The sequence below is a fragment of the Epinephelus fuscoguttatus genome, linkage group LG18 (assembly GCF_011397635.1).
Source record: "Epinephelus fuscoguttatus linkage group LG18, E.fuscoguttatus.final_Chr_v1".
NCBI lineage: Eukaryota > Metazoa > Chordata > Actinopteri > Perciformes > Serranidae > Epinephelus > Epinephelus fuscoguttatus.
The window spans coordinates 5,590,256-5,600,066 of record NC_064769.1 but is presented as its reverse complement, the minus strand read 5'-3'; the positions used below and the strand labels follow the sequence as shown (position 1 = coordinate 5,600,066).

Sequence of the window (9,811 nt, the reverse complement as noted above, 5' to 3'; positions counted from 1 at the left end):
TGTCACCTGCAACTCAGCTGGTTAGATTGCCGGCGGCTGGTTTTAGAATGTAAGCACATCACCTGTTTGATGACTGCAGACAGCGTGTTTGCTTACTGCAGCAGATGCTCCGTCCCTGCTGAGCCCTCTGTTTCTGTCCTCACTGTGTGCCGGTGTTGGATGGTGGGACGCCGCTGTCCCTGTATGTGCCAATACCTTCCTTGGTCCCTTTAGGACAGGCAGGAGGGGAGGTGGATAGGTCCAACAAACTCCTAGCTGTCACATGGAGCCCAGTGTGACAGTTAGGGGTCCAACAAACCCCTAGCTGTCACACGGAGCCCAGTGTTCGCTCCCCATATGAATAGAACCAAACCGTGATGCTTTATTCTAAACTTAACCACGTGTCTTTGTTGCCTAAACCTAGCCATGTGGTTTTGATGTCCCAGCATTAGTTGCAGCATCCCAGAACATCAACAGCATGTACATAAGGAGAACGTGTTGGGTGAACCTACCATTGCAACTGACAGTTCTCTTTGTTAGATTATTGTTCAAAACAATATTTTTGTAGATTCTCAAATGGATTATTTATCTCAGAAAAACAAAACAACAGCTTTAATCTCGTCTTAGCAACAGCGCATTTTTCATTCCAAATGTACTTAGAAAGCTTTCACAGTTGTAAACTGAGAGCAGCCATGGCTCAAACAAGGAAATTTGTGTTTGGTAGATTATTTCCTTGTTGTAAGATTGCTTCTTGGCAATAAATCTTTTACCGCTGGAAAGCCTGTTTATTTCCCTTTTAATTGGTGCCACATTAGTAAGGAACATGCATTTGTGGGATGAGCAGCAGAGCTGAGTATGTGGGTTGCCCCCATGAAACATTTGCCAAATCTTCTCTGCCAATGCTGTTCCTATTGACTCTTGTTTTGAGCTTCTGGTGCCCCCAGGTGCTGGCAATCAGGTGCCTGACTGTCAGCGAAGTGGCTGTCCCAAGAAGACGGCACCCCAAGAAGACTGTTTCCTCATCTTGTCAGCACTTAGTAACCGTAGGTAGTCTTCTACAGATTTGCAGTCAAGGTTTGCAGGATGATATGGCTGCCGGCTCTCGGCCCATTTGTGCTGGTGTCGGCAACACATGCACTGGAACCTGAACATGTGGAGGAACATTATGTTCAGCGATGAGTCCAGATTCTGCCTATGGCAGTTGGATCATAGGGTTAAAGTGTGGAGAAAACGCAAAGAGTGCTTTGCTGATTGCTACACTGATAGAGTAACATATTTTGGTGGAGGCAGTGTCATGGCGTGGGCCAGCATCTCCCTTACTGGAAAAACAAGGCTTGTCATTATTGAAGGCAATCTCAATGCAGAGAGGTATCGAGACAAATTCTGCAACTAGTGGCAATCCCATATCTCCATAGTCTCGGACCATATCTCCATGCTCGCCCCCACAGAGCGGGGTTTATCAGAGACTACCTCCAGCATTTGGGAGTGGAGAGGATGGAATGGCCTGCCAGCAGTCCTGACCTCAACCCCACTGAACACTTGTGGGATCAGCTTGGGCGTGTTGTTTGTGCCAGAGTGACCAACACAACCATGTTGGCTGACTTGCGACAAATGCTGGTTGAAGAATGGGATGCCATCCCAAAGCAGTGCGTGACCAGGCTGGTGACCAGCATGAAGAGGAGGTGCCAGGCTGTTGTGGCTGTGTATGGTTCTTCCACACGCTACTGAGGCTCCTCATGGGCGTAACCCACAAACTCAGCTCTGCTGCTCATCCCACAAATGCATGTTCCTTCCAAATGTGGCATCATTTAAAAGGGAAATGAACAGTCTTTCCAACAGTATTAAGATTTATAAGATTTATTGCCAAGAACCACTGTTACAAAAAGGAAATAATCTAACAAACACAAATTTCCTTACTTTTTGTGCTTAGTTCATACACACACACACACACACACACACACACACATATATATATATATATATATATATACTTTACATATTCAGAACATTGACAAATTAAAGGAGAGAGGTGTATGAATGTGTAAAGATGTTTCACCATCTGTTTACTCTTGCTGTTGAAACCGATGTGAGTTATATTAAATAGCCTTTGCAGTCTCCAGATCTCATGCCCATGGGAGATTTTGCAGAGACCACCATAATCAAAACAGATGACTGCAAATCTTTAGGAAGAATGGTGTTCATCCCTCAAGTAGACTCTATGCCAGGAGCTTTGGAGCTGTTCTGGAGAACAGCACAGTGGAGCAACCAAGATGCTTCCTGTAATTTATCACCCAACTGTTTATCTTTCAAACCTGAACACTCAGTTATTTTAAACCTAAATAGGACATACTAACAAACATAGCTTGGAAATGACTGATGACAAATAGACAAAAACTGGCTTTTTAACAAAAGAAAAATTACTACATTATTGAGATTGAGACAATGAACACACACACACACACACACACACACACACACACACACACACACACACACAAAAGGCATACTTTCATCAAGGCGTGCTCTCTATGTGAGATATGCACCAAATGATGATTTTGTAATCAGTTTGTAGCCCTCCTCAACGCACACTCTCAAATGATCTCCTTTCAACAAGTGAAAAAGTTGCCCCATAAACACGCTCCTGAACTGCTGTGAGGTACACGCGATACCATCGCGGGCATCCATCAGGTGTAAAGACTGGTTGTAAGCTATATTCCAGCTGTACAGCTCCGCATAGAACCTCCTGAAGTTTGCAGATCCATCATCATCGTGGCAGCCTAAAGCAATCTTCACATAGACAAAATAGTAGCCTTCCTTGGGAATCACAATGGCACTGTTATCTTTGAGGTATTCTTCACCAAGGCTGGCACTCCATTTGATGCCATGAATCTTGTTGCATCCAGTCCCAGTGTTGTTATATGCAGGCCCTGAAGACCCTGTAGGAAGAGGAACATATGCCAAATGTTTCGTGTAGACAAATAAATCTTGTCCTCTATTTTGTCAGATCATAATTTATGAAATTCTCACTGTGTTGAAACAGCTTTTGAAGAGTCAAATCTCTAAAGTTTGAAACTTAAGAGAATCATTATTGAAACTCAGAACTCCTAATCAAACCAGAGGAGTTCTGATGAAATACAGTCGTTAAGCCTGCGTGTTGTCCATGTGATGCCATGAGATTTAACTGGCCTTCGTTTGTGCTCCAAAAATTCCAGCTGAGCGTGCTGGATTCCATTACACAAACACAGATATGTGCACATGTAGCGTCAGTCTCTTTTACTAGCCCAACGTGGTTACACATTTTGGGGAAAAGAAGGCCTGTCTCAGTCAGATGCCTGGTCTGATTGCCAAGTTCTTCATCATTACAGAAGTTCTTTGGATCTGTAAAACCAGATTTTTAACTACCCACTTGAACTAACGTTAGTTAGCTGTTTAGGTCGCGCATACATATAAGTCATAAATAAGTATAAGAGGGGCCTCCACAATGCCAGAGCAAACTATTACTCAGCATTAATAGAAGAAAATAAGAACAACCCCAGGTTTCTTTTCAGCACTGTGGCCAGGCTGACTGAGAGTCACAGCTCTACTGAGCCTTGCATGCCTTTAGCCCTTAGCAGTAATGATTTTATGAGCTTTTTTAATGACAAAATTCTAACTATTAGAGGCAAAATTCATGACCTCCTGCCCTCAGACAGAACCAATCTGCCCTCAAACACAGCTGTAAGACCTAATATATATTTAGACAGCTTCTCCCCGGTTTCTCTTCAACAATTGACCTCAATGATTTCTTCATCTAAGTCATCAATGTGTCTCTTAGACCCCATCCCAACTAGGCTACTTAAGGAAGTCTTACCTTTAGTCAACACTCACATATAAGACATGATCAATACATCTTTATTAACAGGCTATGTACCACAGTCCTTTAAGGGAGCTGTAATTACACCTCTTCTAAAAAAGCCCACCTTGGTTCCAGAGGTGTTAGCCAACTATAGACCAATATCTAATCTAAACCAGCTGTGTGATTTTCTCCATGATAATAATCTATTTGAGGAATTTCAGTCAGGATTTAGAGTGCATCATAGCACTGAGACAGCACTAGATAAAATTACAAATAATCTTCTGATTGCTTCAGACAAAGGACTGGTCTCTGTACTTATTTTATTAGATCTTAGTGCAGCATTTGACACAATTGACCATCAAATTCTGCTACAGAGACTGGAACATTTAATTGGCCTAAAAGGTTCTGCACTAAGCTGGTTTAAATCTTATTTATCTGATCGTTTTCAGTTTGTTGACGTTCATAATGAATTATCCTTACGTACTAAAGTTTGTTTTGGAGTTCCACAAGGTTCTGTGCTCGGACCAGTCCTATTCACTCTATATATGCTTCCCTTAGGTAACATCATTAGAAATCACTCTGTAAATTTCCACTGTTATGTGGATGATACACAATTGTATTTATCGATAAGGCCAGAAGAAACTGATCAATTAACTAAACTTCAAAAATGCCTTAAAGTCATAAAAACCTGAATGAGCACCAATTTCCTGATGTTAAATTCAGACAGAACTGAAGTTATTGTTCTTAGCCCCAAACAACTCAGAGACTCTTTATCTGATGACATAGTTTCTCTAGATGGCATTGCTCTGGCCTCTAGCACTACTGTAAGAAACCTCAGAGTAACATTTGACCAAGATTTGTCTTTTAACTCCCATTTAAAACAAACTTCATGGACTGCGTTTTTTCATCTGTGTAATATTGCGAAAATTAGGCCCATCCTGACCCGAAAAGATGCAGAAAAATTGGTCCATGCTTTTGTTACCTCTAGGCTGGATTACTGTAACTCTCTATTATCAGGTAGCTCTAATAAGTCTTTAAAAACTCTCCAGCTAATTCAGAATGCAGCGCCACATGTACTAACAGGAACTAAGAAACGAGATCATATTTCTCCTGTTTTAGTTTCTCTGCACTGGCTCCCTGTAAAATCCAGAATTGAATTTAAAATCTAACGTACAAAGCTTTAAATGGTCAGGCTCCGTCACATCTTAGAGAGCTCATCGTGCCATATTATTCCACCAGAACACTGCGCTTTGAGAATGCAGGGTTACTCGTGGTCCCAAAAGTCTCCAAAAGTAAATCAGGAGCCAGAGCCTTCAGCTATCAGGCTCCTCTCCTGTGGAATCATCTTCCTGTTGCGGTCCGGGAGGCAGACACCGTCTCCACATTTAAGACTAGACTTAAGACTTTCCTTTTTGATAAAGCTTATAGTTAGGGCTGGCTCAGGCTTGCCCTGTACCAGCCCCTAGTTAGGCTGACTTAGGCCTAGTCTGCCGGGGGACCTCCTATAATACACCTATCACCTTCTCTCCTTCTCTCTCTCTCTCTCCTTTGCTAACACTCATGTCCTGTTACTGCATCTCGCTAACTCGGCTGTGCTGCATGTCACTAACTTGGCTTCTTCTCCGGAGCCTTTGCGCTCCACTGTCTTGTCATCTCACCATTTTATTTCACCGTTAAAGGGTTTTTTTCTGGGGAGTTTTTCCTTATCCACTGCGAGGGTCCTAAGGACAGAGGGATGTCATATGCTGTAAAGCCCTCTGATGCAAATTGTGATTTGTGATACTAGGCTTTATAAATAAAATTGATTGATTGATTGATTGATTGATTGATTGATTGATTGATTGAAATAAAAATGTTCAAACTTTTGCCAATATGGAATTGCTTCACATCGGTTCATTTAATTATACTAAAACCATGAGCACCAGAGAAGACTACAATTCATTCAGATTTACCGGCATGACGGAAAAACAAGTGGTGACTCCTTTCCTCTGAAGCTGTCATAAAGTCAGAATATGTGTCCATTCCTGGATTACCCGGTAAGTTATTTGTATTTCCATAGTCTGTAACGGTCCACCAATCAAAAGAATCAAGTGTTTTTATGAGAATTAATCCAAGTTATGAATATTGTTTTAACAGGATAAAGTGGTTATGCGTCGGTATGCCGGGTGCCGTTATCCTTGGGTGCTGTGAAACTGGTGTCATAACATAACACGTAATTGACATGTTATTCATTCATTCATTCATTCATCTTCTAACCGCTTCATCCTCTTGAGGGTCGCGGGGGGGCTGGAGCCTATCCCAGCTGACATCGGGCGAGAGGCAGGGTACACCCTGGACAGGTCGCCAGACTATCGCAGGGCTGACACATAGAGACAAACAACCATTCACGCTCACATTCACACCTACGGGCAATTTAGAGTTACCAATTAACCTGGTCCCCAATCTGCATGTCTTTGGACTGTGGGAGGAAGCCGGAGTGCCCGGAGAGAACCCACGCTGACACGGGGAGAACATGCAAACTCCGCACAGAAGGGCTCCCACGCCCGGGATCGAACCGGCAACACTCTTGCTGTGAGGCGAGAGTACTAACCACCATACCACCGTGCCGCCCGACATGTTATTCAAAGTCTATTTTTTTCATACGAGTTATATTCGTACCAGTTCAAATAAACAATTTGATTGGATTTCCTATTTTGATGAGCAACAAAAGGAAAAAGGAATTAAAAGCCTATCTCATATAGACGCCTGTCCCAGATATAAGCCTGTTGAGTTCAGTGATTTAAGCAAATAATAGCCCGGGCTACCAATTGAAGTTTTACGGCATTAAGGATTAATCAGCCTGTGTTGCTATGGAAAAACTGACATATAGTACAAAAGGTAATATCTGTTAAGTCACCTCTGTTTCAGTTCTTCTGTTTTTTTATTTGCTTGCCTTGCCATTTGATGGTTTACGACAAGGGTCAGCAACTTTTGCTACTAAAAGCCAAGCTAATTTTTTTTTGTAATTTGTCTAGAGTTGCAATATGTATTTGTGCTTTATAATGAAGGAACACAGCCATTGAGGTCTAAATTAGCCTATATTATATTAGCCTATCAATATTAGTAATAGCTCTAAATGAGCATACATTTAGGCTACATGTTTTTGCACAAGGTGGCTACTCTCCAGAGGGTCAGTTATGATTATTTTGTTATTAAACAGTGCTGTGTTGGCAGTTATAGCAAAGAAATCTTTCCACTCGCTATTAAGATTTCTGTTTTCCTCTGAGACATTTTTCTTTTTTGGAGTTTGGATCAATAGCTATCCTAGAGAGGGAGAAGTCACTTACTGAGATCAATGTGCAGTCTTTGGAAGTCTTTTTCAGGATTATCTGTGGATTGAGAAAGAGAGGGGGAGAGGTTCAAAACACTGCTGCTTGTTTGCTCACAGTATTTCAGGTAAAACCCTGATCTGTGTCAAGCAACTCAAGCATGAGAATGCTGCCTTAAGTGCAAAATAGGACACAAAATCAGATCCATCTGTTTATGGAGCTTTTAGGAGTAGAGAGAGGTTAAGATTACCAAAACTTGTAAACTATAACTTGTAAATAAAATCCTCCCACTTCCATAGACACTCCATTTCATTAAATGTGGAGTTCATGACACAGCATACCTGCAGGGCACTCTCTGACTTGCTTGGAATAGGATGGACTTTGCTCAGCTGCACTCTATGAGTCAAGGAGAACACATTTTTAGTTTCATTATGACATTATGACTACAAGACTCTCTTAAATCATAGCCATTATATGGAATATGAATGCTTATTGTGAGCATAAAGTGAGCCCACACACAATGTCCTTACAGTGATATCTGCAGGAAACTGCAAGTAAAAAACTGAGATGTGGAGGCAACAGGTTGTATGGGAGAAAACTGTGTCATCATAATCAGTGAGTAAATATGTGTGATTCCTCTGTTTCTACTGAGATATATTCTGTTCTGTGTAAGTGACTGGAAGATGTGTTGTTTCTGATGATGATATTAGGATGCAATTAATTAAGTAGTTCTCATAAAAATGTGTTAATCTTATACATTTTCATAGACATATTATCATCCCTTAAAAGATCTTATGGCACAAGTACTCAAGTTCATACATCTTACTCTATAGCAACCCCTCTCTTATCACTGTTATTTAATACTGATGCAGTATACTATAGATCGTGCCAACTTTCAATCAACCAAAAAAGTTGATCATGGAGTAGTATATCCTAATATTACATATTAGCTGACAATGAGGTTTACATGCTTACATCATGTAAAACTTAGCACATAAAGTAAAACTTCTGGAAGTTACCTCTTGTGCACCAGATCCAGAGTTTTCACGTTTCCCCAAATCAGTACAGAGGGTAAAAATGTACAGTGCTGTACAGCTGAGGAGCAGGAGCAGAGTGGTAAGTCTGAGTCGCGTTTCCTGTTGCTTCATGTCCCGACAGTGGTTGATGAGAATGAGCACACACTCGTCCTGGCCAATATCTGTCACTGCATCCCCACAGGCAGCTTGAGCTTGCACAGTGTGTCCAAACAGGCTCTGTCCCATGGCTGCCAGTCTGATCTCTGTCATAGTGTCTGTGAACTGGCTGCTCATAAAGGCTGTGTACCGATAGCACATGCTGAGTCTTATATTTGCTGTTGAGCAGTGGGGCTGTAGCCAACCGCCTACACCAAAATCCTCATTTGGGAATGACATCATCTGTCCATTCATACTGATGGGAAGGGAGAGGACAAAGAGGAGGAGCACGAGGCCAGAAGGCAAATCCAAGTGCAGTGTCCAAAACACGTGAATAGGTTTTATCTTAGTTACACCCCGGTCATAGAGCAAAGCATCGGTTTTTCTCAAAGATAAATCCTTGGTGATCTCCTAAAGAAATAAATCATATGAAAATGCTTCATCTCCTTAGCCCTCAAAGACTCATTAGAAACTGCCTGTCTGCTGCTCAGTATGAAATGCTTTCTCCCAAGTTGTGAATAGCTTTTACTCATTTAGCATGATAAATATACCTGAAAATTAAACTTTTTAATTTTGTTTGGAGGTTGATCACATGGGCTACCATCTTTGTTTGGTTTGAAAAAGAGAGAGTAGATAAATGTTTTACTTTGTGCTGCAGACAGAATACCAGTATCAGTTGTTACAGCAGAGAGAGAGTTGAGAGATGTGGGATTAACCAGTCTTAAAGCAGCTAAATGTTGTGTAAAAACAATTATCTGTAAACATTTTCTGTGGGTTAGTCACTACAAGAAACAACTCTCAAGAGTTATTTGACCTGTTGTTAAAATTAACTTAGATGAACTTAGACCACAGCCATGTTAATTAATGTTTGTATTTGGCTTATATTTATGTTGTGTAGCTGATACATTAATGTGTAAATAATTCACAATTCCTTTTGTTTAAAAAACCCCCAAATAAGTCCAGATGCTTCATTTTAATGCCAGCGGTGCATTTCTGATTTCTTTCTGTGGTGCCTCCATCTTTGATTTGATGAACTTCCTGCCAAATGCCACTGACTGAGAACTCATCAGCCTCATCTAGTGGACCGAAAAAGCAATTGATCTCATTTTTCTATAACCAAAAGTTGTGTTAAAATGTATATTTGCAAAAATGAATAATGTATATAATGACAGATCGATCTTTGGCAAATACTGCAATACTATGTGGTACCAATTTTTTCCCCCTCCTCTAATATATAAAGAAATAAAATAAAATAAAAATTTGTCGATGAACACAATGTCTGGTTGGTTAGCCATCACTAGTTTGTCAGTCTGGATCTGGTTAGTCTCGCCACCAGACAATCAGAGATCTCCACCTTCTGATAGTCTGGGGACACTCCTTTCTAAAGTGTGTTTAACACACCGGCGAAAACAGCCGGATGAAAATGAAAATGGATGCTGAGAGATTTAACTCCATTTTATCAAACGTGTACTCAGTCCACAAGATTGTGGAAATGAAGGACTTACAGCGACTTGAGC

At 41.1% G+C, this 9,811-nt stretch overlaps 1 protein-coding gene across 1 annotated transcript; it reads right to left on the bottom strand.

Annotated features, from left to right (window-relative positions):
- Positions 1–1,995: 1,995 nt before the first annotated feature.
- Positions 1,996–8,467, bottom strand: LOC125905857 (tumor necrosis factor ligand superfamily member 15-like). Its single transcript, XM_049604143.1, has 4 exons — positions 8,142–8,467; positions 7,464–7,518; positions 7,141–7,182; positions 1,996–2,915 (listed from the first exon to the last, which is right to left on the bottom strand). Exons 1-4 carry the CDS (start codon positions 8,454–8,456, stop codon positions 2,506–2,508), a joined length of 822 nt encoding a protein of 273 aa, XP_049460100.1. The 5' UTR covers positions 8,457–8,467; the 3' UTR covers positions 1,996–2,505.
- Positions 8,468–9,811: the final 1,344 nt, after the last annotated feature.

Excerpts from the sequence above, each read along its gene's own strand:
- LOC125905857 (XM_049604143.1), bottom strand. The coding sequence starts at position 8,456 with ATGTGCTATCGGTACACAGCCTTTATGAGCAGCCAGTTCACAGACACT. Across the intron at positions 7,519-8,141 it reads CTGGATCTGGTGCACAAGAG|AGTGCAGCTGAGCAAAGTCC; the intron begins GTAACTTCCAGA and ends CTTGACTCATAG. Across the intron at positions 2,916-7,140 it reads AAGACTGCACATTGATCTCA|GGTCTTCAGGGCCTGCATAT; the intron begins GTAAGTGACTTC and ends CTCTTCCTACAG.